The 24,971-nt window shown below is 44.0% G+C and overlaps 1 protein-coding gene and 1 long non-coding RNA gene across 4 annotated transcripts in view; both read left to right on the top strand.

Annotated features, from left to right (window-relative positions):
- LOC146357977 (uncharacterized) overlaps positions 1-24,971 on the top strand; it is a 717,854-nt gene that overhangs the window by 559,117 nt on the left and 133,766 nt on the right. The gene's annotated exons all lie outside the window — the stretch shown is intronic.
- The window catches only part of LOC146357982 (membrane-spanning 4-domains subfamily A member 8-like), a 47,596-nt gene that overhangs the window by 7,551 nt on the left and 15,074 nt on the right, over positions 1-24,971 (top strand). For all 3 annotated transcript variants that reach the window (XR_014792602.1, XR_014792601.1, XM_084860337.1), the window contains exons 2-5: positions 1,855-2,063; positions 5,697-5,822; positions 11,242-11,298; positions 23,675-23,761. Coding sequence is in view for 1 of the 3 variants with exons in the window: in XM_084860337.1 (XP_084716463.1) it covers positions 1,857-2,063; positions 5,697-5,822; positions 11,242-11,298; positions 23,675-23,761 (477 nt within the window). In the remaining 2 variants the exon portion in view is untranslated. The remainder of the gene's footprint in view (positions 1-1,854; positions 2,064-5,696; positions 5,823-11,241; positions 11,299-23,674; positions 23,762-24,971) is intronic.

Here is a 24,971-nt window from a genome sequence, read left to right as displayed (position 1 = left end):
TTTAAACATATTTTCTCTCAAGTTATGCAAATTAAAACGCATTTTTAGATGTGTTTGAGCTACGAACTGTGTTGGAACATTTGGGAAGTGCAAAAGCTGGTGGATTACCAAGTTCTGATCTGCACCTTGGTCTAGGAGGTGTGGATCAAGTCAGCTCATACTGGAGTTCATGAATGGAAATTTTCCCAAGCATCCCTGGGAGGGGCCGTGGCTCAGTGGCAGAGCATGTGTTTTGCATGCAGAAGGTCCCAGGTTCAATCCCTGGTATCTCCAAGTAGGGCTGGAGAAACTCCTGCCTGATACCCAGGAGGGCCACAACCAGTCAGTGTTGATGATACTGAGCTAGATGGACCAACGGGCTGACTCAGTATATGGCAGCTTCATATCCCTGCTTATAGTACAATTAAGCACTGGCAGGGGCAGTCCTGCCCTGATACCATGGATAACCTGTCGAGTAGGTGGGAGGGGCCTGGACTGGACGAAGGTGAAGCACCACCTTCCTCCTCACACTGCCTGGCTGTGGTTGGAGGCTATAAGGAATGGATAGGTCACCCAGCTACTCATTCTCTGAAGTGGTGCAGACATGCTTAAGCTTACTCATGTTTGTCAACAGCAAAGTCTTTCAAGAGCAGTAATATAGTTCTTTCAGCTGCGACATCCTGGCAAATTGCCAGGTGACTGTCACAAAGCCCTTGGAGTTATTACCGGAAACAAATAACAAATAATCGCTAGCGCTGTCACTTTTTTTGCCTAAGTATTTAGCCTGCCCAGTATGGCAGAATCAAAAGCTTTCAGCTCAGCTTTGCAGGGCAAAATATGATTATGTTGCCTTTTGACTTCCAGATGTTAGTTCACTGAGCCAAGCTGCTCAGGGCTTAAAAATCACTTTGCTTATTAACCCTCCCCCCCAGAAAAACCCAATAGCATTTTATTGGGGGAAAGTATTGCTCTTTGGCTCTTTGATTGTAGCCATGTCCAAATTTCTGGCAGAGAACCAACTGTCAATTTTGTTTGTCAATTTTCCTGGTATTTTGGCATGACAAATTTAAAGATGATATATCCCTTACTGTTGTTTATATTGATATGGTGGTATTCATTTATAGGCGTAGTATGCTATTACACTCTTTCCTCCTTTGTTAGTTTCTTTTTAATCAATGTATTAATAAATGCTTTTTTTCTCCCTTACCTTAACTAATATGTTTTATAATGGAGTGTTTCTTTGTCTGTTAACAACAACAACAACAACTCTCAGGTAGTTCCTCAAAACCAGTCCTGCAACTCCACTAGCAAAAATGCAAAAGGGGTGCATGCGGAGGGGGGACGACAACAAAGAACCCACTCAAACAAAGAAAACTCCACTGAGCATGTGCAACACCAGTATACTCTTCCCTTCTGTAACTTATAGGGCCATATACCAAGGTTACATACAATTTATCCACGGTGTCTGAATATAAAACAGGGAATATATCGACCACAACCACCAATATATGTTTGTAATTTAATCAAGGTTATACACAAGAGGTGGACTTTTAATTGGTGTTGTGAGTCTTTGCCTGCCCCCACCTGCACCACCTTCTGAAACCTGGGAGCATTATGCAATGTCATTTTGAATTCACATTAATTTAATTATTTTGAGGACAACAAGAGGCAACGTCTCTTTTATCTCCCTTTGATCAATGTGTGCAAAGAGCACCACAGAAATTAATTATGACTCAATCCCTCATTGAACCCATGAACTGAACCCACCTTTAGGGGTTCAATTGTGTGTGTGTGTGTGTGTGTGTGTGTGGGCATTTGTAATATTTGGCCAAATCTGAGGGAGAGTTCATTTCTTTGGGTTTTTCCTCATCTCAGCTATGGCAACAATGATGTTCATTCCCCCCAGTGGTGGCAACCACATCCAAGCAGTTCAAGGGATCCCTGCTGTTATTCAACCACCAGGGATGGTGCAATATGTACAATATGGAGGCCAGCAGTTTACAAACCCAAGCAACCTGCCTCAGCAGAACCTTCAAGTGGGGATGATGGAGAAACTCCGCCGTGCAGAAACCAAGACTCTGGGGGTAAGTGCGTTTGATATCTGTTTACATTCCAGTCTTTGGTTCAAAAGGGTATTAGTACCCAGTAAAAGGATAATCTAGGGATCCTTCACACAGAGCTTTTATCTTGCTATTAAGATTGCTTACTCATGGAAGTTTGCGGGTCCTGTTCATGACATTGTTAAGCTCCAGGGCACATCCAGAGGTATTTCCTGTTTTTTCCATCTCAAATAGATCTGGAATGAATGAACCATTTTTAAAATTCAGACTGTAAAATGATTAAAGATGGTGCTGTTTCATTGAGGTCTATGGAACACTGGAAATTAAAAGCTTCCCCTCTCAGCAATCACGGGGTCACTGCGTTCTGTGATAAACGCAGAAAGGCTCCAGAACGGCAGAGGTTTTCTTTAGTGTAAAGGCAGCTAGATCTCTCTCTCTCTCTCTCTCTCTCTCTCTCTCTCTTACTTTGGCTCCACTGACTGACTGGCAACCAACTGATTGACTGAATGACTCACTCACGGGGATAAATTTTTTGGGTACTTTCTGATAAGCTGGAGCCCTGACATTTGGCAGTCTGAGACAGTCTATTAGAAGGATCTGAAAATGGTTCTCCCCCCCCCCCGCCTCAAAAAGTGCACCTGAAAATGCTTAAGTTACCCCCACACTAGCAGGGAGGTTGAGATATGATATATACATAGCCCAAGAAGGCACTCAGATTATTTGAAGCCTGAACAATTACATTTGTACATCTCTCCCTCAGAACAAGGGAGAAAGTTAAGGTACTTCCAGACTACCCAAAAAGCTTTTAAAAATCAGGCAGTTATTAATATAACAATCTAAAAGAACAGAGACACTTGTAAGGCTATCCCTAGAAATGGTGGTGAAAGAAATGTACCCCAAATGATTACGGTATGTCCAGGCCATCCAGAAAGCTGACATTTTGTACCCATGTATACCCAAGAGAAACTCATTGTTAGTCTGAAAAAGGGATATATTTACACCTGACAGTCAAAACTTGGGGCATGAAGTTTACATCATAATAAAGGGCAGTATTCCAGCACAGAGTAAGCCAAGGTCATGTGGGAAGAATTCTGGCCTTTGAGGGTTCTGTTCACCCATTTCAGTTCAAGCCTAGCTATACGCGACTCCCATCTTGTGGAAGCTCTACATGTTGAGTGTTCTGAACAGTCCCTTACCAACAGGCAAAGAAAGGCTGAAGGGGACAGAAATCACATCCATGATGACAGAAAACCCCTCTGGCCACCCTTTTCACTCTCCCCTGATTCTTGTTAGAGCTGCTGGTAGCTAACATTTTACTGTTAGCCAAGTAAATCCATCATATTTATTTATTTATTTATTGCATTTATACCCCGCCTTTCTCCCTCTCGCAAGGAACTCAAGGCGGCTTACATTATCCTCCTCCTCACCGTTGTATCCTCACAACAACAACCCTGTGAGGTAGGTTGGGCTGAGAGTCTGTGACTGGCCCAAAGTCACCCAGTGAGCTTCCATGGCCAAGTGGGGACTAGAACCCGGATCTCCCGGCTCCCAGTCCGTCACTCTCACCACTACACTACACTGGCTCTCAACATGATTATGTATATATTGTATTGGAACTGTGGAGGGAAAGCATCACATGGATAACCTATGTGACACTGCCTAGGGCGTGAGGTTCTGGCCCTTCTCCCTAGAAGAGTTACTTCAAGACAGGTGAGGAGAGGTGCACCTCTGCTGGCTCTTGTCTGGGTCCCAGGCAGGTTGGTGTTGCTCCACAAGTGGAAGTAGAAGTTACCACTTAGCTAGGCAGACTCTCAGGCTGGCTGGCTGTACTAAAATCCCACCAGAGTACCTCCTTTCAGCTTCACAGTATCTACTGCAGGCATCGAGGGCGGGAAACCAAATGAGCCAAGAGTGTAGGCTGGAGCAACGACGTCACCTTCCCTTGGCCTCTGCCTGAAGGAGCAGCCAGGCACTCCTCTGCTTGCAGCCAAATCTCACACATTTTTAGTAGGAAGGAAGCCCCGCTGACTTCAAGTAAATGCATGTAGGAACTGAGATGTAGTTTTTATTACTCATACATTTATTGTAGCTTTCCTGCAAGGAGCTCAGAGTGGCATACATTCCACACACACCCCAGCAATATTTATGTATGTATGTATTTAAATTTATAAAATGCCTCATAAAATAAACTTCTCTTAAGTGTTTTACAAACTACCACTTTGAGGTAGTTTAGTCCAGGCATGCACAACTTTGCTGGGCCCAAAGGTCACATCTGTGTCTGCTGGGAGGCTGAGGGCTGCAAATGTGCCTACATGCATAGACACTCTGCCACTAGTTGGGTGGGGAACCGTTTTTTACTCATAATTAAACAGGACCAAATCACTCAGCAGTACTTTCAAATAGCATCCCAAATACCCAGCCCCTGCATGTCTACTCAGGAGTAAGCAGGACTCATTTGTCCATACGAAGAGAAAACTCTCTGGAAAAGACCTTGATGCTGGGAAAGACTGAAGGCAAAAGGAGAAGGGGACGGCAGAGGATGAGATGGCTAGATAGCATCACCGATGCAATGAATATGGACTTGAGTTGAGCACCCTCCGGGAGAGAGCGCAGGACAGAAAGGCCTGGCGTGCTGTGGTCCATGGGGTCACGAAGAGTCAGACATGACTGAACAACAACAACAAAAATTGAGAGATAGCATCTGATCCAAGGTCACCCCTTGGGCTTCATGGCTGAGCAGGAATTTGAAGCCAGCTGTTCATGGTCAAAGTCTGACACTTCATCCTCTACACCCCTGTGGGTGTGGAAGAGATGAACAATTCTTGTCCCTCATGTGCTCCAGGAAGGTTCTCCCACTTTCTCACTACAAGGCTCAGTTTCTGTATGTTACAGATAAGGATGGAGTCCCCACCACCACATACACTTCGTTTGTCAGCAGCTCTCCCTGCATTTTCTCCCTCAAATAATAATGCTTGAATTCTCACATCTCCCCAAAGTCTTACCCCTCAAAGAAGAGGGCACCATTTTCTTTCTATGCTCTGTTTTCCTCTGTGTGCAAGGAGAACGGAGCAGCCCCTTTCTCTGTGCACAGAGAAACTTGTATATAAATGGTGTGTGTGTATATATGAATAGGGTATGCCTGAGTGAGAAAGTGGTGTGTGTGTGTGTGTGTGTGTGTGTGTGTCAGAGAGAGAAAGAGAGAGCGAGCGCTTTTCTACAGCTCTGGCCTACTTGTTGCTGGTGTTCTGGAAGGTAATCGGCCTTTGGGCCAAAAACCATTTCCTTCCTTTGTGATAGAATGATTATAAGACAGTATCACCAATGTGTTAGGCATTCTTTTATTCTCAAAACATTATTCTCATAATAGATCATCATAACATCATTAAGCTGATAATCAAACTTTCCCCAAACTTTTATTTGATGGGTGAGTTGAAGCCATTTTTCAGCTTTTCTATTTTACCTGTGTGAGGAAGATTAAAATGAGGTCATTTGTTGAGTTCTGGGTAAATCAAAGATCTTTTTTGTTTTGTATTGACCAAAGGGAATGGACCAAATTAACCCACTTTTAAAGTGATATTTCTGGATTGCTGAGAAAATCTAATAACTTTTTTAGGATTCAGGGAACTGGTTTCTCTTTGCTGTACTTTCTTTCCACAGGCCATCCAGATCATGATTGGAGTGATACACTTCAGCTTGGGAGGTGCCTTAGTTAGTCTTCTTGACCAGTCGAGCCACTTTTCTTTGGCCTTTGTTGGAGGTTATCCCTTCTGGGGTGGAACATTTGTGAGTAGCAAATTCCTGTTCAGCTGTTGACTTTCTGTACGTGAATAACTAATGGCTAGTGAACAAGCCACTGGCTCTTTTATCCTCTGTTTATAGTCTGTGAAATGGAACCAGCATAAGTTTATCGTGCTGATGTCAGCAGCCTGCATCTGTGCTTTGTCCAACAACCAGCCATTTGGCAACCATGCACTTGCACAGTGCTGGCTGAGGACTCCCCTGCCACCTTGACTACTGCCTCTGGCGCAGGAGAGGCCCTCCTTCCTCTGTTGCCAATCCGTGGTCACCAGCAGTTTTAGCTGTCACTGTCCCACAGGTAGTCTGATGGAGTCAAACACCCTGGAAACTTTTTGCACTTGTCAAAAGGAGGGGAAAGATGGAGAGGTGTTCGCCAAGGGGACAGACTCCAACGTAAAGGGTGTTTGACATGTGCATGCCTGTACACATGCGTGCAGCCATACGTGCTCACATGTCCAAGCAAATAGTCTCTCTCTCACACACACATACAAATACAGGGTCCTTGCAGCATTGGTCCTTAGACCAGTGTTCCCCAACCTTGTGCCCGCCAGATGATTTGGAATGCAACTCCCATCAGCCCCATCCACCACCATCGATGGTCAGGGATGATAAGAGTTGTAGTCTAAAACATCTGGAGGGCACCAGGGTGGGGAAGGCTAGCTTATACTTTACCCATCATGACAACCTCCCTATTCCGTACTCACAGTAAGTAACTGTAAATAAATAACTATAATTTCCCCACCTTCTCATAGTTAACAGCTAAGTTTTCCAGGGAAAACACACCCAAATAAACGAACAGTTACTAAGGTAGAAAGCCAGCAGGAGGGTGGGGACTATCCAGTGTATTGCACTGAGTGCCACATGTACGACTGTCTGCCTGCTGGACGGACGTTATGGGTGCGTGCTCGGTGTAATGAGCTCCTGGATCTCAGGGAACAAGTGTGTTCCCTTGAGGCCAAGGCTGCTGACCCAGAGAAGCTAAGAGAGGCAGAGAGGTTGGTGGATGAGACCTTCAAGGACCTATTAGCTGTGTCCAACTCCCAGGGTGATAGCTCCTCTGCTGTCATAGAGAATGTGGGTCTAGGGGAAGGAGGGCATCATTCTGAGGAAGAGGGAAATGACCCCTTAGAAGGGACCCATTCCTCGGAAGACAAACAAATATCCTCTTGCACATAGGATGTGCTTCCGGGGGGAGGGGACTTGTGGTAGTGGGAAATTCGATCATTAGACACATAGACAGCTGGGTTTGTGATGGGCGTGTAGACCACATGGTGAATTGCCTGCCTGGTGCGAAGGTTGTGGATATCACGTGGTGTCTAGATAGCCTGGTAGATAGTGCTGGGGTGGAGTCAGTGGACGTAGTCCATGTTGGTACCAACAATGTGGGGAAATGTAGTCATGAGGTCCTAGAAGCAAAATTAGGTTGCTAGGTATGAGGTTGAAAGCCAGGACCACGAAGGTGGCTTTCTCTGAAACGTGCAGGGCCAGCTAGACAGGAGAAGCTGAGGAGTCTCAGTGTATGGATGAGATGGTGGTGAAAGGAGGAGGGGTTCAGATTTGTTAGGCACTGGGGAACATTTTGGGACAAGCCAGGCCTGTACAAGAGGGACAGGCTCCATTTGAACCAAAATGGAACCAGACTGCTGGTGCTAAACATAAAAAGGATGGCAGAGCAGCTTTATACTAAACCCTAGGGGAAAGCTGACAGGAGATGGGAAGCATCTGGTTTGGGTTAAATCATCCCAAAGGGATGAGGATGAAAATGTTTTTGATTACCCAAATGTAGAAGGGGAGGAAATATGTCAGGCATACATGGTAGAACATAATAGCCAATCAAAGGGGCCAAAGTGCTATAGCAAAAAATGCACACGCCAGAGGCATCTGGGGAGGGACACTGTGTATAGGTGTTTCTATGCAAATGCTAGAAGCCACCGAGCCAAAATGGGAGAGTTGGAGTGCTTGGTTTTAAAGGGAAACCTGGATATAGTGGGCATTACAGAAACCTGGTGGAACAGAGAGAAACAGTAGGATATGGTAATCACTGGATATAAACTCTATTGGAAGTACAGGGAAGGGCATACTGGGGGAGGTGTTGCCCCGTACGTTAAAGAGGGCATAGTGTCAAGTGGACTAGGCTCTTAAAAGGGGTAGGCTCTTCCACAGAAGTGATGTGGGTGCCAATACCAGGCTCGAAAACTAATTTAGTGGTAGGAACATGCTATTGTCCCCCAGACCAGAATGCTCAGAGTGACCTTGAGATGGAAAATGAAATCAGGGAGGCCTCCAAACAAGAAGTGTTGTAATAATGGGTGACTTCAATTACCCCCACATTGACTGGATAAATGCAAGTTCCATTCATGACAAAGAGGTTACATCTCTCCATGCTCTAGGCGATTGTGCCCTAGAACAGTTGGCCATGGAACTGACCAGAGGGGAAGTGACCCTGGATTTAATCCTAAATGGTGTCACCCAGGACCTAGTACAAGATGTAAATTACTGAACCTATTGGTAACAGTGATCACAGTGCTATCAGATTTAATATATATTTAAGTGGAAAAGTGCCCTGGAAGTCCAACACAGTCACATTTGGCTTCAAAAGAGGAAACTTCTCTAAAATGAGGGAACTAGAGTCAAGAGGATTAAATTCCTTCAGAATGCTTGGAGATCACTCAAAACCACAATAATAGAAGCCCAGCTAAAATGTATGCCACAGGTTAAGAAAGGTAGCACTACGTCCAAGAGGTCACTGGCATGGTTAACGAGAAGTGTTAAGGGAGCTATTGGAGAAAATAGAGCTTCCTTCAGAAAAATGAGGAAAATAAAAGGGAGCACAAGCTTGCACAAAGGTGATGCAAGCAGGCAATAAGAGATGCAAAAAGCATTTTGAAAAGCATATCGCTAACAGTATAAAAGCCAACAATAAAGAATTCTTTAAACATATCAGAAGCAGAAAACCAGCTACAGAGGCAATTGGACCATTGGATGACAATGGAGTTAAGAAGACTGAAGGAGGATAAAAGATTGCAGAGAAACTGAATGAATTCTTTTCATCTGTCTTCACTGCAGAAGATGTAGGACAGATACCTGTGCCTGAACTGAAGTTTTCAGGAAGGGAGTATGAGGAACTGAGGCAAATAGTGGTGACAAAAGATGAGTTTCTCAACCTTATTGATAAATTCAAAGCAAATAACTCACCGGGTCCAGATGGTATCCATCCTAGAGTTCTTGAAGAACTCAAATATGAAAAGGCTGATCTTCTAACCAAAATATGTGACGTATCCCTAAGATCAGCCTCTACACCAGAGGATTGGAAGATGGCCAATGTAACATCAATTTTCAAAAAGGGATCCAGGGGGGATCCGGCTAACAGGCTGGTTAGCTTAACGTCCGTTCCGGGTGAATTGGTTGAAGGCATTCTTAAAGATAAAATTAGTAAGGATATAGAAGGGCACGCCCTGCTGAAAAAGAATCAACACAACTTCCTCAAAGGGAAGTCCTGCCTCACTAACCTTTTAGAGTTCTTTGAGAGTGCCAATAAACATGTAGACAGGGGTGACCCGGTAGACATTGTTTACTTTGACTTCCAAAAGACTTTTGACAAAGTCCCTCATCAAAGACTCCTGAGCAAACTTAGCAGTCATGGAATGGACAGGTCCTGTTATGGATCAGTAAGCGGTTAAAGAACAGAAAGCAGAGAGTAGGAATAAATGGTACATTCTCCCAATGGAGGGAAGTAAATTGTGGTGTCCCACAGGGATCTGTATTAGGACCAATGCTTTTCAGCCTGTTCATAAATGGTCTGGAATTAGGAGTGAGCAGTGAAATGGCCAAGTTTGTGGATGACACCAAATTATTTAGGTTGGTTAAAACAAAAAGGGATTGTGAGGAGCTCCAAAAGCATCTCTCCATACTGGGAGAATGGGCATCTAAATGGCAAATGCAGTTCAATGTAAGCAAGTGTAAAGTGATGCACAATGGGGCAAAAAAAACCCAACTTCAAATATAATCTGATGGAATCTGAGCTAGTGGTGACTGACCAGAAAAGTGATCTTGGGGTTGTGCTGGACAGTTCGATGAAGATGTCAAGCCAGTGTGTGGCTGCTGTAAAAAAGGCAAATTCCATGTTAGGTATAATTAGAAAAGGAATTGAGAATAAAACTGCCAATATCATACTGCCATTATACAAATCTATGATGTCACCACACTTGGAATACTATGTACAGTTCTGGTCACCACACCTAAAAAAAAAAGATACGGTAGAGGTGGAAAAAGTGCAGAAAAGGGCAACTAAAATGATCAAGGGGCTGGAGCATCTTCCCTATGAGAGAAGGTTACAACAGCTGGGCTTGTTCACTTGGAAAAAAGGAGGAGACATGATAGAGGTCTACAGAATTATACATGGTGTGGAGAATGTGGATAGGGAGACATTTTTCTCCCTCTCTCAAAATACTAGAGCCCAGGGTCATCCCATGAAGCTGATTGGTTGGAGATTCAGGACAGGTAAAAGGAAGTACTTCTTCATGTAGCACATAGTGAAACTATGGAACTCGCTACCACAGGATTTAGTGATGGCCACCAATTTGGATGGCTTAAAAGGGGGTTAGAAATATTCCTGGAGGAGAAGGCTATCAATGGCAACTAGTCCTGATGGCTTTGTGCTCCCTCCAGTACCAGAGGCTGTGAGCCTATGTGCTCCAGTTGCTGGGGAACATGGGCGGGAGGGTGCTGTTGCACTCATGCCTTGCTTGGGGGTGTCCCATTGATGGCTGGTTGACCACAATGTAAACAGAATGTTGGACTAGATGGACCCTTGGGCTGATCCAACAGGGCTCTGCTTATGTTCTTATGACAAGTAGTTTACTAGTTCTAAGTAAGTGAGCAAGCAGATTAAATAGAATTGGAAGCAAGATGATAGATCCAAACTGAGTCCTTCACAGTTTTCTCACGGAATGCAGAAACCAGTGTTTTGAATTTCACTTGTCCTCAATTTGCTGGAGAGAACCAAGACCCCATTGAGGAGAGCACAGGCAATCCCCTTGCAGCAGTGTTGGTAACTCAGCTTGATTAAATATGTAGGGGTAACATTCATATCTAAAATGTGTTTTGTTTTTTGTTTTCCATGCAAGACCCACACTTACAAGTTCAAAACTAAGCAGGTTTAATGCAATCTGTTTGCCACTTCTGAACACACTTCTGTTGGAGTGAGAGGTAGAAGAAACCAAAGGTACACAAAGCCGATATTTCTCTTACTTTAAGGATGCATGGCACTGCTTGTCCATAAAGGAGAAAACATGCTATTACCTGACATTGCTCCCATCATACCCTATTTTTCAGAGTGCAGAGAATATTTCTGTACATTTTAACTGACCTGCAGTCACATGTTTTTTTTTCTTGTTTTGGACAGTTCATTATTTCAGGATCCCTTGCAGTGAGCTCAGAGAAACGTCCAAGTACCTCCTTGGTAAGATAGGTAACATTTTCTCCTCTTCTATAATGCTATTCAGGTGTATATTTAATATATGTTAGTACGTTGCTCAGCGAACTCTGAAACCAATGTAGAACAAGGGGCAGTTTTGGCCACATCACATTCCTTCCCCCTGATCCCATTGACATCCACTTTGTATACAGCAAACTTTGCCTTAGATTAAGGCCTTCTTTTAAAAAACAAAACAGGAAAAAACCCAGAAAAAACTGAAGCAGCTTTGTGTCTGCCAGTTGGAATGTGCCCTTCTTTCAGGATACCTGTAGGGAAATGGACACTCATTGGGCCCCTTATGACATTGCCTTCATGTTGTGGTAGCCCCTGCAGCACAATTCTTACCTTTACCATAAAGGTAATGTCAGGTCATGTGGAAGGTATCTCAGAATGTGCTCTTTCCCACACCAGTTCTACTCTTCCTGGAAGCTGGGCCAGTGCTGGAAAAAGCCATATTGTGGACACTCCCAATGTGACCAGAAGCTTTTGCCATTACCTTTGGTAATGTGGAGGAACTATACTGTGAGAAGGAATTTCACTGCAGAGATTCATATGCTGTGAATGTAGTTTCAGAAAGTGCCCATTGGATCCAGAGTTTGACATTACAGAATCACTTTAGTAAGGATGGGTGAAAATCAGGTATGGGCCTGCAAATCAGGGTAGGAATTATTGCTAAGACTTGGGACAGGCAGCATCTCCTTTTTGTTGTTGTTTATTCATTCAGTCACTTCCAACTGTTCGTGACTTCATGGACCAGCCCACGCCGGAGCTTCCTGTCAGCTGTCGCCACCCCCAGCTCCCCCAAGGTCGAGTCCGTCACCTCCAGAATATCATCCATCCATCTTGCCCTTGGTCGGCCCCTCTTCCTTTGGCCTTCCACTTTCCCTAGCATCAGCATCTTCTCCAGGGTATCCTGTCTTCTCCTTATGTGGCCACAGTACTTCAGTTTTGCCTTTAATATCCTTCCCTCAAGTGAGCAGTCTGGCTTTATTTCCTGGAGTATGGACTGGTTGGATCTTCTTGCAGTCCAAGGCACTCTCAGAATTTTCCTCCAGCACCACAGTTCAAAAGCATCGATCTTCCTTCGCTCAGCCTTCGTTATGGTCCAGCTCTCGCAGCCATAGGTTACTACAGGGAATACCATTGCTTTAACTATGCGGACCTTTGTTGTCAGTGTGATGTCTCTGCTCTTCACTATTTTCTTAAGATTTGTCATTGCTCTCCTCCCAAGAAGTAAACGTCTTCTGATTTCCTGGCTGCAGTCAGTGTCTACAGTAATCTTCGCGCCTAGAAAGACAAAGTCTGTCACTGCCTCCACGTTTTCTCCCTCTATTTGCCAGTTCTCAATCAAGCTGGTTGCCATAATCTTGGTTTTTTTGAGGTTTAACTGCAACCCAGCTTTTGCACTTTCTTCTTTCACCTTCGTCATGAGGTTCCTCAGCTCTTCCTCGCTTTCAGCCATCAAAGTGGTATCATCTGCATATTGGAGATTGTTAATGTTTCTTCCAGCGATTTTAACTCCAGCCTTGGCTTCATCAAGCCCAGCACATCGCATGACGTGTTCTGTGTACAGGTTGAATAGGTAGGGTGAGAGTATACAACCCTGCCGTACTCCTTTCCCAATCTTAAACCAGTCCGTTGATCCGTGGTCTGTTCTTACCGTTGCTATTTGGTCGTTATACAGATTCCTGAGGAGGCAGACAAGATGACTTGGTCATACCACCAAGAACTTGCCACAATTTGTTATGATCCACACAGTCAAAGGCTTTAGAATAGTCAATAAAACAGAAATAGATGTTTTTCTGAAACTCCCTGGCTTTCTCCATTATCCAGCGGATATTGACAATTTGGTCTCTAGTTCCTCTGCCTTTTCTAAACACAGCTTGTACATCTGGCAATTCTCGTTCCATGAATTGCTGGAGTCTACCTTGCAAGATCTTGAGCATTACCTTACTGGCATGTGAAATAAGTGCCACTGTTCGATAGTTTGAACATTCTTTGGTGCTTCCCTTTTTTGGTATGGGGATATAAGTTGATTTTTTCCAATCTGTTGGCCATTCTTGTGTTTTCCAAATTTGCTGGCATATGGCATACATCACCTTGACAGCATCATCTGGCAAGATTTTAAACAGTTCAGCTGGGATACCGTCATCTCCTGCTGCCTTGTTATTAGCAATGCTTCTTAAGGCCTATTCAACCTCACTCTTCAGGATGTCTGGCTCTAGCTCACTGACCACACCATCAAATCTATCCCCGATATTATTATCCTTCCTATACAGATCTTCCGTATATTCTTGCCACCTTTTCTTGATCTCTTCTGCTTCTCTTAGGTCCTTGCCATCTTTGTTTTTGATCATACCCATTTTTGCCTGGAATTGACCTCCGATGTTTCTAATTTTCTGGAAGAGGTCTCTTGTCCTTCCTATTCTATGATCTTCTTCCGCTTCCGCACATTGCTTGTTTAAAAATAATTCCTTCTCTCTTCTGGCTATCCTCTGGAATTTTGCATTTAATTGGGCATATCTCCCCCTATCACTGTTGCCTTTTGCTTTCCTTCTTTCTTGGGCTGCTTCCAGTGTCTCAGCAGACAGCCATCTTGCCTTCTTGGTTTTCTTTTTCTTTGGGACTTTTTTGTTGCCGCCTCCTGAACAATGTTGCGAACTTCTGTCCATAGTTCTTCCGGGACCCTATCTACTAAATCTAGTCCCTTAAATCTATTCCTCACCTCCACTGCATATTCATGAGGAATATTAGTGAGCTCGTATCTAACTGATCTGTGGGTCTTCCCTATTCTCTTTAGTCTGATTCTAAATTGTACAATAAGAAGTTCATGATCTGAACTACAATCAGCTCCAGGTCTTGTTTTTACCGACTGCATAGATGTCCGCCACCTTTGGCTACAAAGGATGTAGTCAATCTGATTTCGGTGTCGACCATCTGGTGAAGTCCATGTATAAAGTCGTCTCTTAGGTTGTTGGAAGAGAGTGTTTGTTATGCACAGTGAGTTGTCTTGGCAAAATTCTATCAGCCTATGTCCTGCTTCATTTTGTTCTCCCAGACCATGCTTGCCTGCAATTCCAGGTGTCGTTTGACTACCCACCTTAGCATTCCAGTCTCCTGTAATGAAAATAACATCTTTTTTTGGCGTACTATCCAGTAGGTGCTGCAGATCCTCATAGAACTGATCTACTTCTGCTTCTTCAGCATCTGTGGTTGGGGCATATATTTGGATCACTGTGATGTTAAATGGCTTACCCTGAATTCGAACTGAGATAATTCTGTCATTTTTTGGATTGTATCCAAGCACTGCTTTAGCCACTTTATTATTAATTATGAAGGCTACTCCATTTCTTCTGTGGTCCTCTTGTCCACAGTAGTAGATCTGGTGGTCATTTGATGTGAAGTGGCCCATTCCAGTCCATTTCAGTTCACTGACACCCAAAATGTCTATATTTAATCTTGACATCTCCCCAGTAACAACATCCAATTTGCCCTGGCTCATAGATCTTACATTCCAGGTTCCTATGGTGTGTTGATCTTTAGAACATCGGGTTCGTCATTCACCACCAGCACCATCGGCTGCTAGCCGTCCTTTTGGCTTTGAGCTAGCTGCGTCATCACATCTGGGCTAGTTGAACTTATCCTCTGTTCCTCCCCAGTAGCATTTTGACCATCTTCCGACCTGGGAGTCCCATCTTCCAATGGTATACCGACATATCTCTGGTTGTACTGATCCATTTAGTTTTCATGGCAAGAATACTGGGGTGGGTTGCCGTTTCCTTCCCCAGGAATCGTATTTAGTCTGACCTCTCTGCCATGACCTTCCTGTCTTGGGTGTCCCTTCACGGTTTAGCTCACGACGTCATTGAGGTGCTCAAGCTCCAGCACCACGACAAGGTAACGATCTCCTTTGCTGAACAGCATCTCCTTTGGGAATAGTTTTTATCTGGCCTCACCATCACCCCTTTGGTTACACTGCTGTGTGCATATTTTCGTATTAGCACACTAATATTGCAGTGCCATTTTCACCTGTAAACAATACCAAGAAAGCAGATCAAGTGGCAGTACAGGAGATAGATTTATTACAATGCTGCAAGAAATGGTAAAATCCTTTATTTCCAGTCTTGTTGGGAGTTTGGAAGGAAGATGCATGGGGAGAAGGGAAAATTCCCATTCTGCTTGAACTGGCAGTTTGGTGTGAGGAGGAGACAGACCTTGTGGGTTTGTAGATCACATTCCCTGTGGATACAAGGTCTAGAATAAGTGAGAGGGAAAACTAACCCAGGCTCTTAAACTTGGGGATCATAATAATGGTCAGTCTAGGGATGGAGGAGAAATTTGCTCCGTTCACATTTTAATGTGAACTTACCTAATTTTTCACTTTCAAACCAAAAACGCAATTGTCCTGAGAAATTTGCAATTCTCCAAATTTTGCAATGGAGTTCTCCAGTAAAAACATTTGTATGAAAATATCTATATTACTGGAAAGTACTCACAAAAATGTGTATATTAGTGAAAATACTGTTCAAAATTTAAAAATTATACAATAAATTATATTAGGAAAATTACTTGCAAAAATGTGTACATTAAGCAAAATTATATTTAGAAATGCATGTATTAGGTGAAATGCACACAAAAATGCATAGAAATTTTCATGCAAACGTTGAAAGAAAAATATTCTCAAAGTTTGGAATGAACTGAAGTTGACATTGGAAAAATTCTCAAAGTTCAGGACAAACAAAATCTAAGCATGGAAAAGTTAAAAACTGAGAGAAAGCAAAATTGACAGATTCCTCCATTTCTAGGTCTCTCATTCTGAGTATGGAAACAGAATGGATTTAAATCAGGCTGATATGTCCGGGAGAGAGCGGAGGACAGGAAGGCCTGGCGTGCTATGTTCCATGGGGTCACGAAGAGTCAGACACGACTTAACGACTGAAAAACAAAATATATGCTATTGGTCAACAACAACAACCAGCGAGTATCCCTCTCCAAGAGTTGCAACAACCTGCAGTTGTCTCTGAATGTCAGTCTATATACTGGAAACATTTCTTAACATCCTCAGTACGAATCCAAGGCAAATCATTCAACATCACAGTAATTCAAGTCTATGCCCCAACCACTGAGGCCGAAGAAGCTGAGGTTGATCAGCAGTTCTATGAAGACCTACAACACCTTCTAGAACTAACACCAAAAAAAGATGTCCTCTTCATCATAGGGGATTGGAATGCTAAAGTAGGAAGTCAAGAAATCACCAGGATAACAGGCAAGCATGGCCTTGGTGTACAAAATGAAGCAGGACAAAAGTAATAGAGTTTTGCCAAGAGAACACGCTGATCATAGCAAACACTCTTTTCCAACAGCACAAGAGGCGACTCTACACATGGACATCACCACATGGTCAATATCGAAATCAGATTGATTATGTCCTTTGCAGCCAAAGATGGAGAAGCTCTATACAGTCAGTAAAAACAAGACCTGGAGCTGACTGTGGCTCAGATCATGAGCTTCTTATTGCAAAATTTTGGCTTAAATTGAAGAACATAGGGAAAACCACTAAACCATATAACTATGACCTAAATCATATCCCTTATGAATACACAGTGGAGGTGAGGAATAGATTTAAGGGATTAGACCTGATAGACAGAGTGCCTGAGGAACTATGGACGGAGGTCCGTAACATTGTTCAGGAGGCAGCAACTGAATCCATCCCAAAGAAAAAGAAATGCAAGAAAGCAAAGTGGCTGTCTGATGAGGCTTTACAAGTAGCTGAGGAAAGAAGGGAAGTGAAAAGCAAGGGAGAAAGGGGAAGATATATCCAACTGAATGCAGAGTTCCAGAGAATAGCAAAGAGAGACAAGAAGGCCTTCTTAAATGAACAATGCAAAGAAATCGAGGAAAACAATAGAACGGGAAAGACTAGAGATCTTTTCAAGAAAATCGGAGATCTCAAGGGAACATTTTGTGCGAAGACGGGCATGATAAAGGACAAAGAAGGCAGGGACCTAACAGAAGCAGATGAGATCGGGAAGAGGTGGAAAGAATACACAGAAGAACAATACAGGAAAGATCTGAATGTCCCTGACAGCCATGATAGTGCGCTCACTGAACTTGAGCCGGACATCCTAGAGAGTGAAGTCAAGTGGGCCTTAGGAAGCATTAGTAGCAACAAAGCTAGCGGAGATTACAGTATTCCAGCTGAGCTATTTAAAATCCTAAAAGATGATGCTGTTAAAGTGCTGCACTCAATATGCCAACAAATCTGGAACACTCAACAGTGGCCACAAGACTGGAAAAGGTCAGTTTACATTCCAATTCCAAAGAAGGGCAACGCCAAAGAGTGTTCAAACTACTGTACAATTGCGCTCATTTCACATGCCAGCAAGGTGATGCTCAAAATCCTACAAGCTAGGCTTCAGCAGTATGTGAACCGAGAACTACTGGAAGTACAAGCTGCGTTTCGAAGAGGCAGAGGAACTAGAGATCAAATCGCCAACATTCGCTGGATCATGGAGAAAGCAAGAGAATTCCAGAAAAACGTCTATTTCTGCTTCATTGACTATGCTAAAGCCTTTGATTGTGTGGATCAGAACAAACTGTGGCAAACTCTTAAAGAAATGGGAGTACCAGACCACCTTACCTGTCTCCTGAGAAACCTGTACAAGGGTCAAGAAGCAACAGTAAGAGCCGGACATGGAACAACCGAGTGGTTCAAAATTGGGAAAGGAGTACGACAAGGCTGCATATTGTCGCCCTGCTTATTTACTTTATATGCAGAGTACATCATGAGAAATGCTGGGTTGGATGAATCACAGGTTGGAATTAAGATTGCCGGGAGAATTATCAGCAACCTCAGATACGCAGACAATACCACCCTAATGGCAGAAAGCGAAGAGGATCTCAAGAGCCTCTTGTTGAGGGTGAAAGTGGGGAGTGCAAAAGCTGGTTTGAAACTCAACATTAAAAAAATGAAGATCATGGCATCTGGCCCCATCACTTCCTGGCATATAGAAGGGGAAGAGATGGAAGCAGTGACAGATTTTACTTTCTGTGGCACCAAGATCACTGCAGACGGTGACTGTAGCCATGAAATTAAAAGACGCTTGCTCCTTGGGAGGAAAGCTATGGCAAACCCAGACAGCATAGTAAGAAGCAGAGACATCACCTTGCCGACAAAGATTCGTATAATCAAAGCTATGGTTTTCCCAGTAGCAACGTATGGCTGTGAGGGCTGGATTATAAGGAAGGCTGAGCGCCGAAGAATTGATGCTTTCGAACTGTGGTGCTGGAGAAGACTCTTACGAGTCCCCTGGACTGCAAGGAGGTCCAATCAGTCAATCCTAAAGGAAATCAACCCTGAGTGCTCATTGAGAGGACAGATACTGAAGCTGAAGCTCAAATATTTTGGCCATCTAATGCGAAGAGAGAACTCACTGGAAAAGACCCTGATGCTGGGAAAGATTGAAGGCAAAAGGAGAAGGGGATGGCAGAGGATGAGATGGCTAGATAGCATCACCAATGCAACGAATATGCATTTGAGCACGCTCCGGGAGAGAGCGCAGGACAGGAAGGCCTGGCATACTCTGGTCCATGGGGTCACGAAGAGTCGGACACAACTTAACGACTGAACAACAACAACAACAAAATTCTCGAACAGTTTATCTGAGGTTTGTCTCATATTGACAGTCTTTCTAAGAATATGGCTATGATCTATATAACGTATGCTACATGCCTGTAACTCTACACTCCTCCCCACTTACACCTGGGTACGAAAACAGGATTTGAAGAAACAGGGCAGGAAGAACAATGTAGAAGAATTTGGAGGGCTTTGTTGAAAATCATGATCTGTATCAATATGTTTGCAACTCAATATAAAATGCTAGTTCAGTTCAGATGTAACAGTATTGTTCTGATAAACTAGAGGTGGGGAGCCTTTCTCCCATGAAGGTCCATGATGGCACACTTCAAGGGCCATTGATGGCCGCATTGCAGCACTGTGAATAGCAATTTCTCTTTGTGTGCCACCTTCCTTCTCTACCCATCACTCTCTCGCACACACATGAATAGATGACTCCCAGAGCGGGAGTCGGGATAGCAGGAGTGAGCCTGCAGAGTTGGATGATGCTTAGGGCTGCACTCTCTCCTCAGCCATCTTCTTCCTTCTCTCGAGCATCTGGCATTGGGATAAAGAGGCGAGGTTTCATATCCTGGTTTGTAAGCAGTGTTTAAACTGCAGTTTCTTGGTTGGATGTCATGGGAAACTGGTTTGACAAGCCAGAACTGAAGCACCAAAGCTGGGTTTGTAAGCAAATATCGGAAGGGCAGAGGCCAGGAAGGTGTTCCTGGAGCTTTTTCACAGTAAGTCCAATAAGCCATGGTTCATTGGAACAGCACAATTATATCTCAACTGGTCTCTTGAGTCAATGATGTAGTGCTACAATTAGATTACATAAAAAGGGATGTTCACTTTTTATTTATTACATTTCTATACTGCCCAATAGCCGAAGCTTTCTGGGCAGTTCACAAAAATTAAAACCACAAAGTACAGAATAAAAACAGTATAAAATATAAAAGTTTAAAATGACAGTATAAAAAGACAATCAGAATAAAACCTAGCAGCAATGCAGAGATTTAAAATACAGTAACAGATTTAAAACTGCGAAGTTCAAAGACTATAATGCTAAAATGCTACAATGCTGGGAAAATAAAAAGGTCTAAAGCGGGCACCTGAAAGACTGCAACGTAGGCACCAGGCGAACCTCTCTAAGGAGCTCATTCCGCAGCCAGGGTGCCACAGCAGAAAAGGCTGTCTTCCTCGTAGCCACCTGCCACACTTTCTTTAGCAGGAGCTCCCGGAGAAGCACCCCTGAAAATGTTCTTAGGGTCCAGGCAGGTACATATGGGAGAATATGATCCTTCAGATAACCTGGCCCCAAACTGTTTAGAGCTTCGAATGTTAATACCAGCACTTTGAATTGGGCCCAGGCATGGACTGGCAGCCAGTGCAGATGGAAAAGTATTGGCAAGATATGATCATGTTGGTCAGTCGATGTTAACAATTTTATTGCCCTGTTTTGGATTAGCTGAAGTTTCCAGAGTGTTTTCAAAGGCAGCCCCACGCATAACGTATTGCAATAATTCAAATGAGAGGTTATCAGAACATGGATAACTGTAGCTAGGCTATCTCTGTCCAGATAAGGGTGTAGTTGGTATATCACTTGACCCCTCCATCATCCATGCATTGAAAATACATGGGGGGGTCACAAGGTTGAGCTGGCAGCCCCTGCCCTCCACTACTAATGCACATGCTGGCCTCAACCCCTCCTAGCGGCGCATTTGATGGTTTTGCACAGGTGCAATCTGTGTACCAACGTATGCTCATAGGGCTTCCCCAAACAAGGGGGAGTCCTGGGGCAATCGGTACTTCCAGTGTGTCACAGGGGTTGTATGTACCCTGCCAGAATCTTTCCCTAATACAGCCTTAAGTGTTGAAGGGAATGTGGGAGAGTGGGAACTTTTTACCATTTATTCTGCTGTGAAGTGGTCCTGGCTAAATATGGAGATATTTTGAATACCCTGTTGAAAAGGATCCTAAGCTTGATCACCCACTGGGGACATCTGCATGACATGCTAACCCATGGTGGGTTTTGTGAGCAGCCCCCAGTGTGTGGTTGCTTGTTTCCCCCTCCCACTTGGTCTTCTGCACGGCTCCATCCTGTATCCCAGGGGACTTGGCAGTAGAACCCGTCCCCGCTCTGATCACAATCCCAGCTGTGGCCCCCTTGCCAGTGACAACCCCTCCAGCTATGCTGCAATTGCACTTTGGATGGGCTATCACTGGCCCCCCTTCATCTCCCCTGTCCCCACTCTGACTGCGATTGTTTTTCTTTTTTTTAAATTAGTTAGCCATGGTTGTACTATAGCGATCTTGAGGCTGTCCAAAATAGAGAGGTTTGACTTAGCACGGTTATCCACAGGGTGCAGGGGCTTACCCTGAACTTTGGGACTGCTCTGCTTTGAATCCCCACTTGCCCAAGTCCCCAGCAACTGTTTGTCAGAGCGCCCCACGCTCTTCTCTGTTTTTTTTATCCCTTGTGCTTTAACCACTCCTAATGTGATAGGGGGCAAAAACCAGGGAGGCTTGTGGGGGACCCTGAAAAACAGTTGCTGGGGACTCTGGCAAGTGAGGATTCAAAGAAGGGCACTGGTTTTTCATAGAAAAGTAACTGCTCCCTTCGCCAATCTTTTTTTTAAAAAAATATTTCTTCCTGTTGCTCTACGCAATTCCACTGGAGCAACTGACAGCAGCCAGGGACATCTTATTCTTGTTCATTTCTCCACTAATAATGATACTGATGGTGGTGGTGGTGGTGATGATGATAATAATAATAAATGGAGAAAAAGGCTATTCATGCCTACTACACAGGATAACTATATATGACTGTTCAGTGTCAGAGGCAATATGACTATCTAGACCAGTTGCTGGGGAAATACTACTAGCACTGATGAAGAGGATGATAATGATAATAATCATAATAGTATTATTAGTAGTAGTGGATGGGTTAGAAAAGTGGGGTGGTGGGATTTAAAGTGTCCAAACCTTGGGCAAATGACTTGAAACTTGGCACACATGCCTAGAAAGTTAGGAGAAATGTGCTTGCCAAGTGTTACGTGTTGAGAGCCAAGATGTAACACTTGGCATGCATGTTCCTCCTAGTGTTACATGTTAAGAGCCAGCGTGGTGTAGTGGTTAGAGTATTGGGCTAGGACTGGGGAGACCTGGGTTCTAGTCCCCACTTAGCCATGAAGCTCACTGGGTGACTTTGGGCCAGTCACTGACTCTCAGCCTAACCTACCTCACTGGGTTGTTGTGAGGACAAATGGAGAGGAGGAGGACCACGTAAGCCACCTTGGGCTCCTTGGAGGAAAGGTGGGATATGAATGTAACAGATGAAAAAATGTTTATTAACCTCATCACAACTACCTGGAAGGAAACACCAGAGGCATTGGGGTGGGTCCATTTTTGGAAGGAGTGAGGGTTGAAAGCCTCCAGACTAGCTTAGGGGCTGGCATGTTTGCCACACAGCCAGGTGATGGGAGGGGTCTACATCATCAGCACACACTGGGGTGGGCCTAATAATCCAATCACTGCTGCTGACCGCAGCAGTCAGGTTGGGACAAAATTGGCCAACAGTTGGGCTGCCCAATGATTGGATCTAAGGGATGTGCGAACCCACCTCCATCCAGGTTCTCCGGGTGCCCACCCAACCTGTCCCCAGACCGCACTTAAGCCCCTCCCACACTCACCTAGTGGCTTCGTAGAGCTCCGCGGGCACCATTTTTTTGAAAAATAGAATGGCAGTTGCAAAAATGCACATATAAGCATATGTCTGAGTGAAAATGCGCATTTTTGCAAGTGTGCATATTTGTATATATATGAAAATTTGCATTTTTGTGCATATGCAGATATGCGCATTTTTGCATTCACCATTTTATTTTTCAAAAAATGGTGACCACAGAGATTGATGTAGCCATGGGGTGAGTTCGGGTCACTCACTGAGCACAGGCAAGGGGAAAGCGGGGGCAGGGGCGCAGCAAGTGGAGCTCAGGGGTGTGGGCAGGGTGGTGTATTGGCCCCAGGAGCGTAGCCAAGTCATTTGTAGTGTTAGAGGGGCCTAGAGATCCATAATGCTTGCTTAAGTTCATTATTGGTGCAATTCCCTTGCTAGTAAGCCTCAGAGCATGTGAAAATGATTCAAAGGGCTGATAGCACAGCCTAGCACATTCCATACTAATGAGTGAGAGTGTTATCAGGCCATGCCTGGGAAGTGAAGCTATGTGTTTATGCTGAGACACAGGTGGCTGTGCTGAGAACCTAGTGCTGTTAGTCTATGCTGGGAATGAATGTAGGGGCGCTTGCTGCTGTTATGCTGCCTTATTGCTAACATGTATGGTATAAAACCCATTGTACCCAATGGCTCTGGGTTCAGCGAAGCTGTCTGATCCAACCATTGGGTATGCCTGTGTGCTGTAAATTACCCAATAAAATCTCCTTGTATGCTAAACTTTGAATGTGATGTATCACTATCTCGGCACCTCTAACCTACGAGTTCAACGCCCATAGCCGGGGCAACACAGGGGGGTTCCACCGGATTCCCAGACAGAATCGGGTACCTGCGCCATGTAGCCTATTGCCAATAAAGATAGTGGCCAATTTCAGCCCAAAACCTGACTATGTGTGGTCCTCTCCACTTCAGTCCCCAGTAAGTGATCCAGGTGAAGTTTTTATTGGACTACTTTCTTTTACGGGGAGCTGTGTCCTCTATGTACTTTTTGGTAGCCCAATGTTTGTCTCTTTCAGGTGACTTGCAGTGTGGGATGGAACATCACAAGTGCTGTAATAGCATTAATTGCCATCGTGCTATATATCACAGAGCTGAGTATACAGGTATCTTATTATTACTAATATCCACATTATAACTATTTAGTTAGTGAAAAAAATCCACAGAAAATTGACTTTATGGGGCAGGCTCCAAGGAACAAGGATACATGTGAATGGCAAGAATCCTGAAAACTCCTTAATTTTTTTTTTGCCCTGTTTACTACAGCAGTTTCCAGTGCCAAAGAGACTAGCCACTGTTTAGTTTGGAAGGTGGCTTATCTCTGAGGCCATGGAAACTGCTATGGGAAAAATAGCAAGATGTGATCAAAAACTTCTTAGGAGGTTTCACATATTTTTAAGTTGCCATGACATTCAGTTTAAAGCAAAATTGGAGGCAAATTTGACAATCCCTGCCTGGGTGTAACCTCTGTAGGAATATTAAGAAAAGTTAAAAGATTGGAATTGGAGCATTTTTCAGGAGGGTTTTGCACATCTCTAATTAAATGGAAAATGAAATAACTATTCATGCTAGTTCCAATCCCTACCCATCAAAGAGAACTCTGTACGTGCAGCTTCTTGTATGCGAAGTATGATTCATTCCATGCATGTATAGCGCTTTCATCATCTCAGTCAAAAATGTCTCAGTATTTGTTCATGCCTTTCCAAGTATGCCAAAATCTGAACATCACAAATCCAAGAAATGAAGTAAAGTGCAAACCACCCTCCCCATCCAACCACACATTTCTCTCTTTCAATAAATAGCAAACAGAAGAGCCCCCACAAACCACCAGCTCTACTACTTTTGTGCCTCTTCCATTAAGCACAAGTCCAATGCTCAAAACTACCCAAAGTTCACCCCTACTTTAATAACTGCAAAATCATAGCATTGGAATGAATGATATTTAGGATAATAACTGCATGGCTGCTACTCAGCAATGTGGAGTCCAGCTATCTCGTCTCAAACTAGTACTTATGGGAAACGGCATTTCTCCAGGATTCCCATTGTCACATTTTGTGGATTTTTGTCAGTTGCCCACCCTACAACCAGCACATCCATTGAGATTGTGAATATGTATGGCGTGTGGTTGTGTGATTGTCACAAACCCGTTGGATAGTGCCTCTGCCATCACTGGTGATGAAATGCACAACTCCTCCCTAAAAAACTCCTCCCTCTCTGTGTTCCTCATGCTTGCAGAATAGTGTCTTGTGGCATATAGCAGAGAAATGCAATAAAAAACCCCAGCTGGCTCAGCATCCTACCAGCTCCAACTCTCGG

This window comes from Heloderma suspectum, chromosome 1 (genome assembly GCF_057233095.1).
Source record: "Heloderma suspectum isolate Gila_16-S chromosome 1, 16-S_ref, whole genome shotgun sequence".
NCBI classification, from domain to species: Eukaryota; Metazoa; Chordata; class Lepidosauria; order Squamata; family Helodermatidae; genus Heloderma; species Heloderma suspectum.
This window is presented reverse-complemented; position numbering and strand designations above follow the sequence as displayed.